The sequence below is a fragment of the Olea europaea genome, unplaced genomic scaffold (genome assembly GCF_002742605.1).
Source record: "Olea europaea var. sylvestris unplaced genomic scaffold, O_europaea_v1 scaffold83, whole genome shotgun sequence".
NCBI lineage: Eukaryota > Viridiplantae > Streptophyta > Magnoliopsida > Lamiales > Oleaceae > Olea > Olea europaea.
The window spans coordinates 885,068-907,257 of record NW_019266740.1 but is presented as its reverse complement, the minus strand read 5'-3'; the positions used below and the strand labels follow the sequence as shown (position 1 = coordinate 907,257).

General features: G+C 34.1%; 3 protein-coding genes and 1 non-coding gene across 6 annotated transcripts in view; 2 read left to right on the top strand and 2 right to left on the bottom strand.

Moving 5' to 3' along the window:
- LOC111391766 (UDP-glucuronic acid decarboxylase 1-like) overlaps positions 1-4,679 on the top strand; it is a 9,158-nt gene extending 4,479 nt beyond the window's left edge. The window contains exons 4-7 of the mRNA XM_023017008.1: positions 3,019-3,102; positions 3,226-3,300; positions 4,055-4,147; positions 4,249-4,679. Coding sequence (XP_022872776.1) covers positions 3,019-3,102; positions 3,226-3,300; positions 4,055-4,147; positions 4,249-4,458 — 462 coding nt within the window. The 3' untranslated portion in view covers positions 4,459-4,679. The remainder of the gene's footprint in view (positions 1-3,018; positions 3,103-3,225; positions 3,301-4,054; positions 4,148-4,248) is intronic.
- An 882-nt stretch (positions 4,680-5,561) lies between these two features.
- LOC111391754 (protein SODIUM POTASSIUM ROOT DEFECTIVE 2-like) lies at positions 5,562-7,241 on the top strand. The gene is made up of 2 exons (XM_023017001.1): positions 5,562-6,292; positions 6,588-7,241. The coding sequence occupies exons 1-2, from the start codon at positions 6,050-6,052 to the stop codon at positions 6,750-6,752; spliced, it is 408 nt and encodes a 135-aa protein (XP_022872769.1). The 5' UTR covers positions 5,562-6,049; the 3' UTR covers positions 6,753-7,241.
- Positions 7,242-9,124: 1,883 nt separating this feature from the next.
- On the bottom strand, positions 9,125-9,208 carry TRNAY-GUA. Its single transcript is given in 2 exon segments — positions 9,125-9,160; positions 9,172-9,208. It is a non-coding gene; the product is annotated as a tRNA-Tyr (tRNA).
- A 688-nt stretch (positions 9,209-9,896) lies between these two features.
- LOC111391729 lies at positions 9,897-16,035 on the bottom strand. Of its 3 annotated transcripts, none has more exons than XM_023016977.1 (6): positions 15,983-16,035; positions 15,540-15,798; positions 14,278-14,366; positions 12,150-14,144; positions 11,039-11,243; positions 9,897-10,655 (listed from the first exon to the last, which is right to left on the bottom strand). In XM_023016977.1, the coding sequence occupies exons 2-6, from the start codon at positions 15,586-15,588 to the stop codon at positions 10,042-10,044; spliced, it is 2,952 nt and encodes a 983-aa protein (XP_022872745.1). In that variant the 5' UTR covers positions 15,589-15,798; positions 15,983-16,035; the 3' UTR covers positions 9,897-10,041. The 3 variants fall into 3 exon arrangements, with proteins under 3 accessions (XP_022872745.1, XP_022872746.1, XP_022872748.1); XM_023016978.1 differs by having other exon boundaries at positions 15,928-16,003; XM_023016980.1 differs by lacking the exon at positions 15,983-16,035 and having other exon boundaries at positions 11,039-11,180; positions 15,540-15,968.
- Between the last annotated feature and the right edge of the window lie 6,155 nt (positions 16,036-22,190).

Sequence of the window (22,190 nt, the reverse complement as noted above, 5' to 3'; positions counted from 1 at the left end):
TCCCCCCCCCCCCCCCCCCCCCCCCCAATCAAATAGTCACCACCATTGAACACTGAAAGCCAATCATAGGGTGGGATATTCCACCACCTCAATCTACCCATCTTTATATGCGCCATACGCCTCATATTAATAGGCATTCTCGCAAATCATCGTCCTGATGACAAGCCTCTGGTTGTTTCTATTCTAATATTTAAATCCATTACAATGCATTATATTGTAAACGATCCATTATCTACCGTAAAAAATTATAATTTGCTCCAAATTCGATAAAAATGTAATTTTATGAGTATATAGCTGCTGCACATATGCTACATCTGCTTAAAGTCTTTTCATGAATAATGTCGATCTCATTGACCCTTCACCTTACTTGAGCATGTCGTTGCCGTGATCACTGTGCATTCACCAACACCCTGAGAACCTAAATGAAATATGGAGCTAAAGTGGTTGAGAATGAATAGAGGAGGGAAACAATAAAGAGAGCTGCCTACAGGAAGTTTGATTTTTCCTTCTTTTGGAGGTGGGGCTGGGGGCTATCATGTAACCTAGCAATAATACAAGTGGTGAAGGTGTATTTACCACAAAATAGCTGCATTGTCATGGTTCCTTGCTGCGTGAGAAAAATTGCTTTATTGTTTCTCCTCTAAGTTCTAGTAGGAGAAGTTGGTAATGACATCATTTTCAGGATATGTTACCATATATAATTAAATTTATATTTGGGAAGAACGTAGATTTTAACAATTACTTTTGTTTACTTTCCTTGTATATTCAATGATCGTAATATATATGTATGCAATAGAGACAACAAGATATATATGTTTTTACATAAATTTCTCTCAATTATTCATCCCTTTGACATGGTATCAGAGCTAGGATTCTAACTCCTAACCGTGTGATTGTTTCTTTGCGTTCTTCCCTGTTTTGGGTTCTTCTTCGCTCGGTTATCCCTGGTCGTTGGCGTATTTGACATGTGATTCCCTACCTTCTTCGACGCCTTCTAGTCCGGTGTGAAATCCGGTCTTCTTCTACAGCTTTTCGATTCTGGCGAGTGTCTCTCTCTCGAAATCTTGGTCGGTCCTGCCTTCGGTTGCCTCGGTCGAAGCTTCTCAGTGTGTGACTAGTAGTTGGTCCAAGCTTCACAGACGTGACTGGTATTTTCATTGTTTGGACCTTGGGTGTGAATTTTAATTGTTTGGACCTTGGGTGTGATTTAATCATTTGGGCCTCTGCTTAATTATTTAATTTGGGCCATCTCCTAGTTAATTTTTTTGTGTTCCATTGTTGGGTTTTGTGGTTTTTAGTGTGATTGGATTGCATATTTTATTCCATCAAGTCATTTGATAAGTTAGACTCATTCCTGGTTCGTTTTAATGGGAAAAATTACTCGGCTTGGGAGTTCCAATTTCAATTATTCGTCTAAGGAAAAGAGTTATGGGGTCATCTTGATGGAAGTGATCCTGCTCCAAAAGACGTCGAGGCTTTGTTGAAATGGGAAATCAAGGATGCTCGGGTTATGACCTGGATTCTTAGTTCAGTCGAGCCTCACCTCATTCTTAATCTGAGGCCTTGAAAAATTGCTGCTGATATGTGGGCCTATCTTAGTAAGGTTTACAAACAGAACAATTCCGCTCGACATTTTCAATGAGATGGCTAACCTTACACAGGGAAATTTATCGATTGAAGAATATTTTTCAGGTTTTCAGAATCTTTGGGCTGAATATTCAGATATTGTTTATGCTAATGTTCTTGCTGGTGCTCTATCTGCTGTTCAAACAATGCATGAGACAAGCAAGAGAGATCAATTCTTGATGAAGTTACGTCCCGATTTTGAGGCTGCATGATCAAATTTGATGAATCACCTTATTATTCGCTATCTTCGTGGATCACCTACTCGTGGATTGTTCTTTCCTAGAGGGTCTTCTCTTCAACTCTCAGCCAACAGTGATGCTGATTGGGCTGGGTGTCCAGATACGTGTCGTTCTACTATGGGTTGGTGTATGTTCTTCGGTGATGCGTTGATATCTTGGAGATGCAAGAAACAAGATCGTGTTTCTAAATCATCTACTGAGGTTGAGTATCGTGCCATGTCTTCAGCTTGTTCTGAGATTATTTGATTACGTGGTCTTCTAGTGGAGCTTGGGTTTCCTCGGACTCATCCTACTCCTTTCCACGCTGACAACACTAGTGCTATTTAAATTGCATGCAATTCTGTCTTTCATGAACGCACTAAACACATTGAGTTTGATTATCATTTTATTCGTGACACTTTGATAGTTCAAGTGATTTCCCATCCCTACATTTCATCTGATCAGGTGGTAGATATTTTTGCCAAAGCAATGACTCGACTATGACATCAATTCCTTGTTGGCAAATTGATGCTGGTTGATCTTCCCGCATCAATTTGAGGGGGGATGTTACCATATATAATTAAATTTATATTTGGGAAGAACGCAGATTTTTAGCAATTACGTTTGTTTACTTTCCTTGTATATTCAATGATTGTAATATATATGTATTCAATAGAGACAACAAGATATACACGGTTTTTACACAAATTTCTCTCAATTATTCATCCCTTTTGACAATGTAATGCTCAAATGTAGTGTCTCTTTGTATGTTGTTGGTACTCTTAATTCTGATATTTTAGAAAAAAAAAGTTACCATCATCCTTTTACAGAAAGTAAATAGAACCCTTAGTGTCTTTCCCGAAAGTGAAGTGAGAATATTCAGGAAGTTTGTTCTGTATGACAGTCGAACTTTGTTTCACTCTTTAGTCTGATTAATTTGAGAGTTTGGGGAATTTGAGAATATTGTTTTTAGATAATTGTATAACACTAAGGATTCTGGGGTGGTACAGTATAATCTAGTTGCTAACTTCATAGCTTCTCCACGAGCCAAGGATTACATTTGATTGAGATTCTACTGGTTGAATGAAATTGCTTGTCCCTTCTACTTTGCAACTTTTATACCAAGTTGGATTTAAGCACTGCTGTTATTAATCATTCTTCTCTTGCTATGCAGGTGCGCATTGCACGTATATTTAATACATATGGGCCTCGTATGTGTCTTGATGATGGACGTGTTGTCAGCAACTTTGTCTCACAGGTTTGTCCTCTCTGCTGATGTACTCTTCTGGTTCAGTAAAGATTCCCCAAACAGTTCGCCTTGAGATTACCTAAGAGGCTTTACATTCACTAGAGTTCTTATTCTGAAAGCTGTAATCTGCAGGCCATACGCAAGCAACCAATGACGGTTTATGGGGATGGGAAGCAAACTAGAAGCTTTCAATATGTGTCTGACTTGGTATGTAGAATTATATGTTGTTATCCTGCTTGCTGGCACTGCCTCATTTATTTATGATTTTACGTACTCCACTGTATAGCCATGCAAATTTACCCCCTTTAACTAGGAAATTCTTGCTGGCAAAAGAATGTTGACCTTTGAGTTGTCAGCACTTCACTATTCCTTTAGTTGAGGGGGGTTGCACACTCAAGAATTTCCGAGTTATTATGAAATTAGCTAGTTTTTCGGTTAAAACCTAGAACTGTAAAGGGATATATGGGTGGAAGCTGTGATGAGCAGTATTTGTGCGTGTTTGGGTAGGCTTAAAAAGTTACTTATAAGTAAATAAGTATGTTATGGTATAAATCATTGTTTTCGACTTTTCGTTGGGCAAAATTGGAAATAAAATTTATTATGAAAATAACCATTACTTTCTTTTTCCTTAAAAAGAAAAAGATAATGTATCCAACTATATTAAGAAAGCTTGACTGGCCATTAAGCTTAGCCAGACATGCACGGCTACCAATTCATCTTCAATATCTTCCATCAATCGCACGAGTTTCATACAAGCATTTGACTTACACATGCCTTTTGATGAGTTGGAACTAAGATTCAATTTGAAATATACATTCTATAAAAGTTCTGCAACAAACAAAATTTTAATTTATGTACGTCAAAATTTGTTTTATTGAAAACAGAATGTGTAAAAGTAATTTTTGTTTGCATTATTTAAATGTTGTTTACAAGAGAATTATATTTATTATCTTGATATTAGGTTGATGGATTAGTGGCACTGATGGAAAGTGAGCACATTGGACCGTTCAACTTGGGTAACCCTGGAGAGTTCACAATGTTAGAACTTGCTGAGGTTTGTAATCTTTGGGCACCCTCAAACGATATTTTCTTATTTAATGATGCGTCTAGAATCTAGTTTTTGACATGATTAAGTGGCTTTTTCGGAAATAACAGGTTGTCAAAGAAACAATTGATTCCAGTGCAACCATCGAATTCAAAGAAAACACTGCTGATGATCCTCATAAGAGGAAGCCAGATATTACTAAAGCAAAAGATCTTCTAAACTGGGAGCCTAAGATTTCCTTGCGCGAGGGCTTGCCTTTGATGGTCAATGATTTTCGAAATCGCATCTTGAATGAAGATGAAGGAAAGGGGAACGAATGAAGAATACAGCTAAAATAACATGTATAGATTTAAAGCATGTTATTCATGTTTCCTTCTACAATAGTGCATTGATATCTTTATTTTTTATTTTTATTTTTACAAAGTTCACCAATGTGTCACATCGTTTCACGCAACCTCTATTTTCTCCATATCTTATTTTCTTAATAATTCTGTAATTTTGACTGGACTTTGATATGAATCCAATTTTGTGCATTTGTTTATAACAGTATTGTATGACTTGAACATGAAGTGCATGTTCATAGGTCATATTGGATAAGACTCGACTGTTCAACGACTATACGTTGAACAAGATTTCAGATTTTCCTTCATTATACGGTCAGTACTATCCAAGCCTCTTAGCAGGACATGCCAAAAGAATAAAGAGGATTTGAGTTAGAATTGTTAAACTGTGATATGGTTGGATGGATATAAAGGGAAAGGAAAAGAAAGGGAAAGAAGAGCAGAAAGTGAAATGGCGTCTGATTCCATGGATATGTGAACCAGAATCCTTGCTTGGACAGGGAAGCAAAGTGGCTTTGCGTCTAATTCATTCAATTTTCCAGATGATCTTTTCAAGCAGATGTTCAGGCATCTCAACACATTTTCCTATGTTATTCCCATTTCTACCAAAAAGGGGAAATAAAAAAGAATTAAGTCATTTGTACTTGTTTGTTGACACTTTAGGTTATTCGATCCCACCACTCCTCTCACAAGAGGTCGGGTTTCATGTGGGGGTCATGATGTGGGGTCCGACCCTCATGTGAGCAGAGGAGGTGGGCACGAGTAAATCAAAGTGTGAACAAACAAGTACAAGTAGTATGACCCAATAAAAAAAAGGTACTTTTGCTTTCTTCTAATTTGGGTACTGCTTGACACCCTTTGACCAAAGATTTTGATCAATTGGTGAAATTTGAGACTTGTTACGCTTGAGATAATGTGGCATAAATTCGATATCTCCGTGACTGCAATTTTCGCATGAGTTTTGCTCTTTTTTTTTTCTTTTGGAGTTCTGTACAGTAATTTAATTTGAGCAGTAAGAATGAAATTTGCAGTGGGAAACTGTTTGTTGATGAGTTTAATTTTTGGACAGGAAAGATAGAAAACAACGGATGAATTATCCTCAATGAATTATGGGACGTCGTACTGAACAAACTGAAATTGAGAGTTTGTATGCGGAAAGAATTATTCTTCTCCAACAGACCCATGATATGTAAATAAAGAGAGTTACGATAGATTGACGATTGGTATAAAACTTCACGTCCGATATGTATACGTAGATATTTGGTGTGTTTTATTTTGTTAGTTTAGAATGCCTCTCTCTCTCTCTCCCCCTCCGTTCCTCTTCACTTTCTCCATGCCAAGAGTTCAAGCTTAACAGCTAACCCTAAAAATCTTAGCAAGAATGTCTCTTTGTTTCGACCGATACAATCCCATAATTAAATGGAACTCCACTCCCTCGTCTCAGTTCTCACCACTCACTCCCAAACCTTAAAAACACCATTCCAACAATCGAAAGAACTCTTCAAAGGGAAATGATGGAGCCAATAAACAGGATATCCTCGAACTGGAGGACGAAAAATTAAATAAGGATATGAGAGTTGATAATAGTACTAATGTTGTAAGGAAGAGATGGAGTTGCACCAAATCAGGAGATTTTATAAGCCCTGCTGGTTCAACTAGATACCTGTTGAGTGATAAAGCTTTCTTAGATGTTTTATCGGATTTCGACCCGGCTCTTAAATTGGTTCACGATGAACCTTCCAAGTCTAAAGCTGATAAAACAGATGAATCATGTGATGGAAAACCACCCTCTTTGTCTGAATCTCCAGAACAGGTTCTATTCACTCTCTATTCTTCATGTAATATGCTAAAAGTGATATTATGTTGATCTTATGTTCATTTATGTCATAATTTTGACTTGCCACATGTGTGGTTTACTGGTTTTATCTATTTCTCAAGTCTTCGCTCTTCGGTTCCATCTTAAAAGGTCTTCCTTTTTAACACGACTAGTTGTGGCCCAAATTTTTACATGACGTGGGATTTTATGCTTCAACACTATCAATACCAATATCTTTCAAGTTCTTAAAATGATTTTAATTAATGAAGTGATCTTGAATGTTTGGTTGCAGGTAGTTGTTCTTAGAGTACCTGTACACTGCAGAGGATGTGAGAGGAAAATGCGAAAACATATATCTAGAATGGAAGGTATGCATATTTATTTCTCTGTTCCACTAAACTTTTTTCTTCTTTTTGTTTTTGTGCGTGTGGGGGCTACGGGGCATTTGATTGTTTAAAGACAATTCTAGAATGTTTGGTAAGGTGAGCTGGATAGCAATAACAAAGAAAAAGAAACTAAACTCTTTTTAATTGTATATACGATTTAATATTGCATACCAAACATGTACTAAGTTTTTCTTGAATCTTGATTGCTATTAAAACAATAATGCCCTTGCTACGGACAAGGCCTTAATCTGTTATTACTATTGAAAGTGGACAAATATTATTATTAATCTGTTATCCACAAGTACTGGATAACACACTTTCAATAGTTGAAATAGGGGTCCAACCAAGTTTATCCGTGGAATTCACAAGTACTACCATTTTATCTATCATTCAATTCTATCTATTTAAACATAATTGTTTATAAACACTTTTCCAACAATGTACTTCTTACAATGCAAGTAAAAAATTAGCTAAATAATAGTATACATTAGCTCATTAAAACAGTATATACCTTAAAAGTTTATTATTTTTAGTGAATTTTGATCAAAGTTGAATGAAATGTGCGGTTGAAAATATTTTTAGTGAATTTTGATCAAAGTTGAATGAAATGTACAGTTGAAAATTAATAAAAGTTGTGAATATCATGAAATTTGTGGTTAAAAATATTTGAAGATTTAGCTAAACCAAAGGGGGTTAAAATGTATTATATATTAATTATTGTAATATTTTAAAAGAAAATAAATAATGATTAAAATTTAAACTAGTAAATTGAGCTTTATATTTCAATAATCTACTTTGAACAAATTAAATTGCAAATAATTGAAGAAACATTGCACACTTCTCATATCCGAAGCTCCCATTGAAAGCCATGTGGAGGCAATATGTGCAAGATATATGGCAGTCAACAAAGTTAAAATAAAGAAAAAGGAAAAAGTCGAACCGTTTTACCAAAGCACTCCTCCTTTGGCCAAGGCACTCTCTCTGGAAGAACCTCTATCATCCAAAGTACTTTTCCTTCCCAACCGAAGTTCTCTCTCTAGATTGAATCACATGTTGCCTTTAAAGTGGATTTGCAAGGTATCTATAGGAATGATTGGTGTAACGTTTGTATTAATGGATGACAAAAATGTCAACATAGAATGTAGGTCGGCTGACCCATTTTCAATGCAATTAATTTGTGGCAGAAAGTGATGTGAGGCTTTGGTTAATAGGATGAAGCCATATGGTTTTAATTCAATGACAACCAAGTTGGCCCAGACTTTATAAATAGCAATTCTTGTAGCCTTTTAAGGAATTGAAAAAAATATGTGTAAGATTACATACTTGAATTTTCATTGTTTATTCCACACTTACATACTTTAGGTCAAATAATTTTGGTTATGGTGAGACAGTTTGTGATTATTTATTTACCATTGTTCTCGATCAAACTGTTGGTGCTTGAATGTGTTCGTCTTGTGTTATAGAGTATCTCTCACGTCTATTGACCCTTTGATTGATTATTCTGATCGAAACATGTCAAAATTTGCTCGTGTAGAAGTGGGTGGATCCGATATCTGTTGTCCACGTTGTCATTGCAAAAAAAGGGGATCAACAGTTAGTATCTTAATATTATAGAAATATGAGAAAATTTATAATATTGTCTCTAAATCTTATATTTCTATCCTTTTATTAAAGGCTAACACTAGTATCAAATGCAGCTGTTTCAAAAATTGGAAGTAAACCTAAGTAAAATTGGTGAAACTGACCCCCACCCCCCACCCCCCCTCTCATTTTTTTTTCTTTCAAATGTTGGTTTGGTGCTACGTGGTTTCACAATTTCACTAACAAAACGATTTTGAAATAAGCCAGATTTGATTTAGGTATCGAAATTTTAAGGACGATTTGAAATCAAATTGAAGTGTTTAAAAAAAGTAAATTTTTTGCCAAAATTTAGCCGAGCCATCCTGCTCTTCAAAATAAAATATAACTACTAAAAATTGCCCTAATTTTATAACCTCATTGTTGAAAGTTTTTCCAATTGGTATATAAATTTATAGACTGATATATACCTTTTTTTTTATTTCGTTAATAAAGTATGAAATATTTACAATCATTGAACAAGTGATGATAAAGTCAACATGAAGAAAAATATAAGATCAAATCGCAATTTAAAATTGAATTAAATCGTTAGGTTTAAATTTGAATTTTTCTCAAACCATTTTAAATGATTTGAAAATTTGTCAAAAAAACGACTTAAATCGGATCACTTACCCCCTGAATGGAACTGTACAAACCAAAAATAATGATTCTGATTCAGTGCTTCTTGTGTAGATTTTCCTTTAGTAAAAAAATTCATCACAATAGGACAGTTGGTTCATTTGTATTATCTCATTTTGAATTCCCAACATTGACTAATCAATATCTTACTGAATAATTAAAAGTTTGAAAACAAAATTACAAAAATTCCGACCTGCCGGATTCGAACCAGCGACCTAAGGATTACAGCAACAACTACAGTCCTCCGCTCTGCCAACTGAGCTAAGGTCGGTTTCTTAGTGATGGTTCGACAAAAATCTATTAATACTCTCGACTAGTGATTGTTAGATAGTATCTGCTTAATTATTTTTAAGGTCAATGAATTTATTGGAGATGATAGTACTCAGATGAAATTAGGTGTCTGTCTGGAGCTGTTTCTTCTTTAGATTAAAATTGAAATTCCAACTGTTGGAGCTGCAAAAGTTGACCACTCCTCTCATAGTCAGGCCCCACTTGCAGCCTCTAATGTTTAGAAATTTATTACTTAGCAGAGAAAATTTGCTTCCAGATAGGTCCTAAACGTATTTTAAGTTTATTCATTTGAAACAATAAGATGCAAAACAAGAACAAAAATTTATTACCTCAGGTCATGATCAAATCTCCAATTAATTTTGTACCGTTGTTATGAACAAAATTAAATGGGTCATTTTTCTATGACAAAGTCAAGAACATAAGCAAAAGTAGGACTGGACACAATTCGGATCGAATTTAGGTCCAATCCCAAAATCGAACCAAATAGGTTCAAAACTTCGGTTTCAAGATATTTTTTTCCTTTAAATCTATTTTTTAAGCTGGCAATTAAAATCGAGATTTTCAGCCCCCACCCCGAAAATCAAACCACCACAACTACAGGTCAGTTTGTCGGGTTGGATCGGGTTTTTTTTGCAACTTCATAAAGTAACAGGGCTTAGTAAATAAAGTAAACACAACAATTAGGACTGTAATTTTACTTAATTCTAAGATTGGAAATAAATTTCAAAGCTTGTTCTTGTTATTCGTTTATTTCTAAACAGACATTTTCATCTGTCTCTATCACCAACTAGACTACAACAGTTTGTTCTAAACTTAGGAAATTTGAACCTCTGTTATCATGTCATCTATCAACAGTTTCTCAATTTCATTGCCTATCACGTCAATTTCTCCTTTGAATTCAAACCACTGCATATCCCTGTCAAGTATACTTTCCGGAATTTCCCTTTCGGCTTCAAAATCTTGGCCGGAAAGCAACTTCTGAAGATTATCTCTAATCATTTGCTTTGGCCCCTTCAAATCAACTCCAGTTAGTTTTGGCATAACCCATGGGAACGGGTCAACAAGCTGCTGATAAACATCTACAAATACTGAATTTATTCCGTCAAACAGCAACCTTCTTTCAGACCTTGACTCCATTTGCTCATGACTATATTTCTTCTCAAGGTTATCAAACAACTCAGGATTTAAAGGGCATTCCGAGGAGTGCCATGTTGTTCTAAACAAGTCGAGGTCAGATTCTTCAAAACCCAAGTTGATCAGCACATCAAGAACATAAGAAGCTTCCCAGTCTTCGGCTCCTAATTTATGGTTTTGTTCCAAGTTCATCAACGAATGTTGTGCTACATCTTCCTCACTTGAAATACGTGCGGGGACCTCGGGATATTCTCTTGATTCCATCTTGAGGAGCTGCAGCTGCATTCGCAATTCTACGAAAAAGGTATATAGCAATTTATAAAGAAAAACTATTAATAATCAGAACAAAGGAGTAACACATGTACTGCACGAATGAGCGTGGATGACTAAAGTAAATGAATCTAGTAAAGCAAAATATGTCCATAGAAAATTCTGGCATCGCAAGGTAATGATGGAAGAACCAGTCACTGTAAATAATTGCTAAGTAGACACATGCTCCTAATAACCATGAAATAAATTTTCATATAATTCACTCAAGCCAAATGACAATGTTCCCCATTGTTAAAAACATATATCTATCAACCACTTTATTCACATACTGAAACTTGCAATGACTTTATTACCATGAGTTTCAAACACGGGCAAATTCTTAAAATATTAATAATGAGCTGCATACCATGAAGTTCAGCACTGACTCTCTCAAAGCTTTCAGAACTAGATGATATATCTTCTGTGAAAGGGACCTCCAGGACTGAAACTGGACTATGATAATCAGCATTCTTGGAGCTCTCTGTAGAATCTGGCTCAGCTCCTGGAAACTGCATGGAAGCAGAAGCTTGTTTGGATAGTCCCTCCAAGGGTTCCCGAAACATCGTGGTTTGCTGAAATGAATTTCATAGAATTGAATAAAGCTCTCATAATTCAATTAAACAGCATTCCCATATTAAATGATGAAAATGCAACATCATTAGAAAAAATGTGCTAACAAGATGTTATCATACTCCATATATGTACAGGTGTGTAACAGCTCTTACAAAATTTTAACTAATAGTCTGCCATGAGTTCATCAAACTTTAACTCAAAAAGTCTAAATTCATAAATTTTTATGGTTTTCAGTACTGTATATTTGTAGAAAGAGGAAACTATAAAATAGAGAAATAATTTGCAATGACTCGATTGAATGGGAATCAAATAACACCACATTTATGCAAAAATATCTTAATGTGAAAATAACCAACTCTAGGCAGTAAGATAATTTAGTACCATGTAATTCAACCAAAATCACTTATAGCAGCATTCTATCAATTCATTCTAGGAATATAAACCAGCTTAGAACTTTGTAGACAGCAGAACATTAGACTCTTGTGCAACTTAAGCAACTGCTACCAGAAAAGCGGAAGGCATTCACAGCTTGACTTGAAAGAAATAATAATCTAATATATACTTTGGCATTATATGGATGGGGACTTGCGATGAACATGGAATAGGAACAATGTGACTAAGAGAAAGATTTCCATGCACAGAAAGTGTTTCTCTAGCACAGGGAAATGTGGTTTTATACATAGAAAGTGCAATAATTTGCAGTAGCAAATGTTTAGCTTATCCCAGTTTAATGCAGTTATTTCAAGCAATAAGAGAAAATAAGAACTGGGTCCTACTTGGTTATGTGAATAGGGACGACCACGGAAAGCATGCAAATACAAAAAAAAATACAATAAACGAGGTTTTGTACTTGCTGCATGCATGTAGCATTAATAATTTTGTTAAAAGAAAGCAAAGATCCGAACCTGGAAACTAGAATCCTCTTTGTCAGAAGCAGTATTTTTGTCCTTTTCTACCTCCAAATATGACTGCTTCAATTGCAACTCAGAAGATTTTGAAGATGAGATTACAACCCCATGTTTAGCAGCTGTCTTTGCATCAGGAATAGGAGTTGTACAGGTGCCATCTTTTGCAGTGATCTGAGATGTGGACTGCTGTTCACTTGGGTTTGTTTCAAAGTTCATCTCAGTTTGAATCTCAAAATTGGATTCTGTTGAAGAGTCTATTTCGTCTGTAAATTTGTGATGACAAGAAGGTTTCTCGCTCCTGTATTTTATATCTTTAGAGGAAATATCTTCCTTCCAACTTAGGTTTCCCTTCATAGACTCACTTCTACCACAACTGACAGTGTCATTATGCATTAGATATTGGTCTTCGGTCAGAGTTACAGAATTCATTCTTCTTCTGAGAGTTTTGCCACTCACAAAAGAGGGAGAAAGGGACCTCGATCTTGATGAAATTCTATTACGCTTATCCTTCCAACCATCAGTATTGCTAATGCCCAAAGGAAAATCCCAAATTGCAGCACCATTGTTGCTCATGTTCCGACCACTTGTCCTCTCGAGACCCACATTAGCATACAAATATTTAGGCCCTGTTTCTCTATTAGGTTTGGCAAGCATTTCACCCAGTGTGCTAGCGTTACCAGCCATTTCCAAATCCTGACATCTATGAGTCGTCTTCCACCTAGCAGATAGTCTCTTTTTTGCCTCCCAATTTACAGATGACTCAATTGGACCAAAATGTGAATATTTATGCCGATTATTACAACGAGTGGAGTTTCTAGATGACAATTTAAAAACCTCGGACTCACTTGCAGAATCACTTTCATAAGCATCATAAGAACTCTCGTCTCCTGCATATCCTCTGACTCCAGAAGATGTTGGATCAATGAATCCATCACAACCATCCCTCATTCGCCTTGTAATTTCCTTAGCAATTTCTCTAGCATCTCTTGACAAGGGCTTCAAGGATCCTACGTCATCAGACGAACCTCTCCTTTTCCTGGATAGTATTTCAGCACCTCCTACACTTGTATATTCTGTAAGCTTCCTAAAGTTGGAGGGGTAATTATGTGAATAACCAGGTGATGAAACAGATGCACAAGCACTCTGTATCTTTCCAAGGTTTGGCTTGAGAACCACAATTCTTGTGGGAAGAGTGTTTCTGCCTTTCATGTCGTCTAATTGAATTTGTGGTGATTTGCATGAAGCATGAGCTCTATGGCGACTGTGTGGGTGGAGTAAAAGGCCATCTTCACGTTTCTGGTGGGAGGTCATGTCGTGTTTGCAGGAAATCTCTCTCTCTGATTTCCATGCTTTGGCATTGCACTCATATTTTGCAGAATTTGATGGCTTTAGAACTTCTATATGACCACGAAGAGAACTGGAAGGATCAATTTCTAAATCATGTATATGCTTTACAGATAAGGAATCTGGATGCTGAAGATATTTCTGGAATGAGCCCTTATTCGAGTCTACCAACTCAAGTGTGTTAGAATATTCTTTTGTACCTAGAAGCTTTTCATCAGCAGAAAGCTGGTTTGCATTTGTAAACTTCTGCTGAATGAGTGCAGACTCAGATTTTGTAAGCTTTGAGTTTGTGCTCCATCTTGATGAATTACGCCGACTTGCAATGTGAGATGCTTCCACATCTTCATACACATCCTTGAATTCTTGCTGCTCCATTGAGGTTCTCCTACTTGATTGGCCATCAAGTAGTTGGCCATTCCGTTGGATGCATATTGACACGTTTTTCTGTTCATAGATATCTGAAGAACTCCTTTGCTGTATATGAACATGTCGTGGAGATGGCAGCCCGTCAAGACCCATCAATCTGGCAATAACACTTGGCGATCGTCTTTTAACTTCAATTTCTTTTGACATTTCTTCTGCCAATAACTTCTTTATTGGTGTTCCAGTTGCTCGTCTCGAAGAGCTTTGTCCCACCTCAAGCATGAACTGCAGCGGTTAATTTTTAAGTTATCATTTATTAAGTGTCACTACATGCAAAAAGAAAGTCATAACATCTCAATGATTACTAGATATTTGGAGGGCTAACAAATCATACAGATCAAAATACACAGACACGCACCATATCATTCCCAGTGGTTCCACCCCCAGGAGTTTGAGAATCAGAAGACAGTCTTGGAGCGGCTTTGCGTTTCTCAATTTGTTGAATTCCTGGATAAGTCCAGATCATAAGAAATTGATTGTAAGACGTTGGAATAATTCTGGAAGGAGTCTGTCAAAGGAAAGAGTTCTCTAGATGCAGATCTCAAAATATTGAATTAAGACACATTCATTCCAAAATTGTAAACTAATTGAATCAACTATAACAGACCCATCAATTCATTGGAAGCAGGAAAACAAAATACAAAGTTCTCCTTTTTCAGTCTAAAATTACAAACCATATGTTGAAAGAATCATTTTAAAAATTGGGAAAATTGTAAGATGCGCTTAAATAGAATTTAAGGGAAAATGTGACTAAAACTAGCATAGGTTCTCCTGAAGGACTAGGCCCAGTTATGATAATTTATCATAAGAAGAAAGTTCTATAAGAAAAAGGGAACAAAATAATGCTGATACCATCATACCATTACAAAAAATAGAAAAAAGAGTTCCCTATTTAATTCCACTTGAGAAAACACTTACTTTAGCAAAAGCATGCTAAACACCTATAATCAACTCATGTCATTTATAATCTTTACATAGAAAGAAACAGAAATTAAACAGCTCAACAAAGATTCTTTTTTTGTTGCTTAATGAATAAGCAGATTATTCAATGACAAAAAAGTTCTCACAAGAAGGATATTTGAAAAATAAAAAGAACAATTCCATTAAATTTTGGCAATGTCGTGAAAGTAGCAAACATAATTATTTAATAAAAACTCCTAAACCTCTTCCCTTTTCTCATCAAATCTGTCCCTTCAAATACCAAAATCCAGAAAGAATGAGAGAGTGAAGCTTAGAGATTCCGATTAATTAAAGAAAAACTCAGGAACTAAAGTATAGAGAAAACACTACCAATTTTCTGAAATTTTAGACATAATAATTTTTTATAAAGCCGTCATAGTGAAGGGGAGCAAAAACTGAGAATTTTGATTTTTCTTTTCATTTTCAGAGATCCAAAGCTTTTCATTTCAAATTTCTCCTAAATGGAAAACAAACCAAAGAAGACCAAATTCAATATTTTCCCTTTTTTCTTTCATTATCGAATTATCTTCAAAGACAAAGCACATTAAGAAAACTCGTTAAACCAAGCTCAAACAAAAAGGAAAATCAAAAATTTTAGTATCTTACACTCCTTGCACGAAACCAAAACAAAATTTGTCTTCACGAATGGAATTTTTTTACCTTCAATGCTTGTAGCACTCTTGGACTTCCTATGCCGAGTTCTCTGCATTTTCTTTTCAAAAATTCAAATGCCAAAACAGACAAAGGCAAACTAGAAAAAAAAATAATATTTTTCTTCTCTTTTGAAAAGAGAAAAAAGAAAAGGCGGTCTCCGAGAAATAAAATTAGAAATTAGATCGATATCCTCGGCAAAAAGCACGACACCATCTCGAAAACCATCGCCATTATACCTAGCTTCTCTTCAGCTCATTTTAAACACCTACACCAAAATTTAGAAAAAAAAAGAAAAAAAAAAAGAAAAGAAAATCAACATCAGGCAGATTTTCATATACACATACACATGGACGAGCACATTCTAGAGAGTGTGTATGTTTGCGTCTATACATACATGTAACTTTTGTGTGCGAAAGAGGGGGAGAGAAAAAGAGAGCATCTATACATACATGTAGTTTTGGAGAGAGAAAAGAGATGCGTATTCATGGCCGAGAGAGAGAGAGAGAGAGTGGAGTGCATTTTTGAATTGAAGGCGACACGAGGGGGAATACATACTGTGTGCGAGGAGGTATGAGGCCCCTCTCGTGTGCCACGTGTAGGGTTGCAGTATTTCCACGTATAAATAATAACAAATATGGATTACAATTTTTCAAATTCTTTAATTAATTATAATTAGTGACTAAGATTTGCTATTTTTTTTTATTTTTTTTTATTTTTGGTTCCAAGCAGCAAACTATTGTGTTGGAAAATTTTAAACTTTTTAAATTGTAGAAAAGATTTCTTATGATTTTCAAATTCAGGATTAGCATTAATTTTCCTCTCCTTGGATGCTTAATATTGGATCCAAGTTTTGTAGATTATTACTGTAAGTAATTATGATGATTTTAATTGCAAACATGTCCCAAACTTTTATTCCTCTCACAATTCATTAATTATAGCTTTGTAATGACATTAATTAACTTTGCCAAGCGTTAATAAATGGAAAAATTATTTCAAATTGAGTAATGTTATTCATGTTCTTACAAAAAGAATAATGTTGTTATTCAGCAATGCCAATGACGAAAAATACATCATAATTTTGTTGAATAATATAATAGTGACATCATTGTTATATAGATTGTTTTTCACTGCCTAAACATATATATATGTAACGACTTTCCTGTTGAAAACCTTTGTGTCTGTATTAATTTCTGATCGCGCGGAATCTCCATAGCCAATTTTTCATTTTTGATAGAAGGTGCTGCCTTTGGTACTACTCTTATCTTACACAATCCAGGAACTTCCATAACGTTGGTGTGATTCGGTTTGAGCAACGAATCCTAACGCGATACATCTTCATAATGAAAATAAAGTGGATTCATGAGTTGGCTATATATATTATTTTGCCAAAAGAATATTTGTGTATCAAAATTGTTCTCTTACCCACGGTAGATAAGATAAAATATGACAGTAGACGTCATCAATTCAAGCCGTCATTGCTGAATACGAGATCATCTTAAGGGCACTTTTAGCATTCATAAGTCATGAATTGATCATAAAATCTTATATACGCATTTCATATTCTCTTCGAGATGAGCAATAGTAATCGTGAAAAGAATATCTTAACCTCTTGTTTTGGCTCCATTTTAATGAAAATTCGGGGGAAAATGAATTTTGAAATAATATTTATTTTTTGGAGAATGTGTAGCTAAAAAGGAAAATATTTTTGACTTACATATAATATTATTTTGTGATAGATTGTATGGTTAAACATGAGCGTTGAAGAAATGAATTTTTAAAAAAATGTGACCAAACATAGGCAAATTAGCCTTCTAAAGACTAAATTTTTTTCATCAAAATTAATTTTAACTATACAAACCACAACTTTTCTTCACTTTTTAGCTACACAACTCTCAAAAATTAGTGTGAAACAGGTTTCAAGTGATTGTAAACTCCAACATGTTAGTCCTCTGACCTATGAACCATGCAAATATATTATACGTATGTGTGTGTAGAAAAATAAGACAAACATTGGTATCCTTGAATTATTAATGCAGGCAAGTGGATGAGAACAATTGGGGATATTGACTTTGGTGCCTTTACACATGATAGGACAAAAATACATTGCATGGGATTGGGGGTTAAATTGTCTGAATTATGGGGAAATGACTAGAATCCAAGATTCTTCAATTGTACAACTTATTCATGCTATTTCTATGCATCCCCTGGTACCATATAGGCTCCCCATAGGCTACCTAAATTACTCATTTTTTTTGTAAATTTACATAAAAGTTAGGCCCTATAGTGATTATAAGAATTTTTTTTTTTTTTTTTTTTTTTTTGTTAGAGAGAAAAATGAGTCTCATCTATGAATGAAGAAGTGAAAAATGACGGCTGACTATATTAAGTAACAGTCAAAAAATTGATTTTTTGAAGTGAAAAATCAGAACCAAACGGGAGCTTAATAAGACTTGAAAATTTGTGTTTTCATAAACTGTACGATTAGAAATAAGTTTTAGATATTTCATCTTAACATTTTAAAAACATATATTAGCATTTAAAACGAATAATTGAGAGTAAAATACGTATATTCTCTATAATTACAAACATTTTAAGTATTGCATTTCTTTCTCCTAAGCAAAAATAATAAATTTCAGAACTTTCTTTGATAAGAAAGGGTTTTTATGGACTAAATTTCTTTTGTTGAGCTTTGGAACAAAGCAAGAAAGCGTACGAGAAAGAAAGGGAAAACGTTTTGGACCCGATTAACGTAAATTTCATTTTTTTCTCTCATATTTTTAATCACACAATTTTCTTTAAAATAATATTACACGTATATTGAAATTTATTTCTTCTTTTTCAACCATTCATTTAAAAATAATAATATTTCACCCATTTAAATTTGAAAAAATGGAGGCCAAATGGGTGCTAATCAAAATATATGTTGTTCCTAAATGTACCAACCTATGATCGATTATTGATATTTTTGAACCGTAACATTGCCCACTTACACCATGTAACAACTTTTAGACTATCCCAACCTAACATGGAGTATCTTCAAAGATGCTATATGCTATTGGCATGTTTTATATAAATCATTTGAAAATAGATTTTGTGAAAAAAGTGATTTTTTTTTTAAAGAAAATATGCAGTTAAAAAGTAAGAAAATTTTTTGGATTCACGTGTAAAATTATTTTATGAAAAAAATGTATACTTGAAAATAAATTTAAAGAAAAAATGAGTTTTACAAATTCTTTACTAAACAAGATTTTTTATATGCAATCTTATGCTCTATTTCTCTTAATACCTATCTTTTTTGTCGGACACGGCCAAGTCACCCTTCCATATAAAGCATAACACTACTACCAAGCTGGACAATGGTTGGATCTAAATACATTTTGAATTTTCTTTTTCAATTTCCTTATTTATTCTAACAAAATCATTTGTAAAAATGTGATAAACTTGCAAGCTAGTCCACGTTAACTCGCCTTCAAAGGCATACCAACATGTTACTCTCAAAACAAGTGTATCCAATAATAAGAAGTTTTTTTACGGGCTACACAACCTACTCCATTTCAATACTAATGCAATTCCACCGTGAGTACTTATAATAAAATATCATTAGTTAGACTTTCGAACATTAAAAATGAATATAGTTTCGGAGATGAAATGATATGATTATAGCCATTGTTTGGTTCAGAAAAGAAATAATTTTTTTTTATCAATTTTGATAAAAGATGAAATGTATGATTGAAAAGTTACGAATTTCGTGAAGTTTTTGATTTTAATCAATTTTTTTAAACTTAACCAAACATGGGATCTTACAAGGGAAAATGTAACATTCATCATCGTAACAAGAAGAAGATGAAACAGACTTCCAAAGTTAGGGAGGGGCTAGTAAAGCATTGCATTATGCACTACAATCCGAGTTAGGGTTTAGTTCATTACCAAAAAAAAAATAATAATAATAATAAAATAAAATAAAAAATTAACGACATATAAAATATCGACATAGGGACCTAGATAGTCTACTTTGAAGAGATGGGTATGTTTAACTGAATAATTTTGACTTGGATGCCATCATTAAAGAAAAAGTTTAAAAGTAATTGTCCTAATTAAAGTTAGTTCCCACCAGCATTATTTACTTTTGAATGGCTTTAATGAGATTGAAAATTCTCACCTTGGGAAGTAGGTTAATTAAGCAATATTGTACTATGCACCGTTGATTACTTAATTAGGGAGGAGCATTGAATTGAACATAATAAATAGCAATGTTATGAAAATAAAAAGAGAGAGGATCAATTATCAAAGGATTGAATTGGGATCAAACCGATGATTTTTAAAAAATTAAAAGTTATATATATTTAGGAAATTTTAAAAAAATATATAAACTTACATAGGTTGAATTGGCCAAACTGGGAACGGGTCACGAATTTCCAAAAATCAATCAATTTAAAGGGTTTTGGGACGAATTTTTAATTAGAGATTTTATAAACCTAATCAGAATGATTTTAGTCTCTATTCCCAATTTTTCCGTTTGAACCTGCTGAAACGATCTGATTTTTTTTAAAACATTGATAAATAGAGATTGCAAGAATATGTATACTCAAATTCTTCATACTTTATCTTGATAGAATTATAAGTGAATTTTTAAAAAACCATATGAAGTAAAAATTCACCTCTTGTTGATACATCACCCTTTTGACTGGCGTGTAGTTTAAGTAAGAGAATTGATTGTGATGGATGATTACTCTTTCGACATTTAAACAGCCCTTTTGTCTAATATAATGGCCCATTTGAGAAGCGATCATGTGGGTAGACACACACAAGGACGAGATCATAGTTTTTGGCTTCTGCTTATGTTTGGTTTTTACGTCATTAAAATAAATAAATAAAGTAAGAATAATGTCGCGTAATCACGCTCATTATATAATCCGTATCAAACATGCTACAATAGCAAAAAGGGTGTAAGTGTCCCTCCAGGGTCTAGTGGTCAGTCACCTAGCCAAGATTCAAGAAACTCATCCTCAATTCAAATTAAAGCGAGTAGTGATCTCTAATTAGCCCTACGAGGATTGTTAGGTTTATATTCGGAGTGAATACACAATCTAAATTTATTTCCATTATCATATTTGTTAAAGATTCCCATGTTTGATTTATTTAAAAAAGTTGATAAAAATTTAAGTTAAATCAATAATTAATTTTAGCCACAAATTTAGAACCTGTTTGAGCCACATTATAATGAGAATGAGAAATAGAGTCGTTATGGGCCCTACACCAGAGATAGAATTCAAAAATGATGGCTTGATGTGATGGATAACGATCATATTTTTCATTTTAATGAGGTAAAAATGTGGTTCAAACAGGGACTTAATGAAAATCACAATTTTTATCAACTTTTCAGCAACACACTTATTCAGCTTTTATCAAAATTTACTAAAAATCTAATTTTTAACCAAATAAGGCAAGAACTTATTTCAAGCACACTCGCATAAAAAATAATTTTATTTTTCTACTTTTTAATCACACAAAAAAAAATTAAAAAAATCAATTTTCTCAAAATCAATTCTAAGAATTTTTATTTATTTTTTATTTATTTTTTTTTTATATCAAATGCCTTCAATAATAAAATTTCATACGACTTATGTCTAACCGTGTCCCTTCTCAGAACATGCCATAACTATTCTATGGGAATAAAAATTGTGACAGCTCTTACAAGAAAGCTCTATAATGCCAACCAACACCACCATTATTTTTGTTATCATTATTCCTGTTTGATGGGTAAATGTGAATATTGAAGCTAGTCAATAACGACAATAATAATACAATAAAAGCAAAACCATTAGGATTCTTAGACTATAGATATAGGTACACTCTGAATAATAAGTCCAATATGAGTTGCATATAATTGTATACTAATTAAGGCCTATACATAGGAACGCTGATATTATAGCCTCACACGAAAAAAAAAATCCATTGATTTCGCAACTCCGCACATTTACAAGTACTACATACTTTTCCATCCAAGGGCGGAGGGAGAAATCCCAGGACTGCCCCAAGTCCATTTCATTTTTCATGGTATGAAAATTATTTTTCTATGTATCAAAGTATTTTTCGTCCTCCTGAATCCGACATTCATTTATCCCTGTTTATAAACATCTTGCCAGACATACTTTGCAAAGTTATTGTTTCTCAACTAATAGGTTCTTCTTCGCCCAATGGCTTTTTAAGGAAGGAAAATCTCCCAAGAAAGAAAACTTTTCTTGTAATATGGACCAGAAGAAGACGTCTCTGTTCAACCTTAAACTGAATTCGTTCCGCAGATGAGAAACAGCATAAATATAGACTTACACCTATTTCGTGGGAAGTCAGAATACCCAGCAAAATATTAGTTCAATTAAAAAATTCTAATGAAAGGCCAGGAATTTGCTCGATCATGTAATTTACTAATGTATAAACCAGAATATGGTTCCTACATACTTGAGAATTGACTGTGTAATCTGTACAGAGATGGAGATGCAAAGCTAGACAGATATCTAAATGACTAAAAGAATAGTATCCTAAAACCCTGTTCATCCCCAACTCCGTAAAAGAAAAGGAAAAATTGGGCCAACCGGCCTACACAACATGGGGTTGACAATTACTTGGGATTTACCCACGAGGACAAAGTTTTGCTTA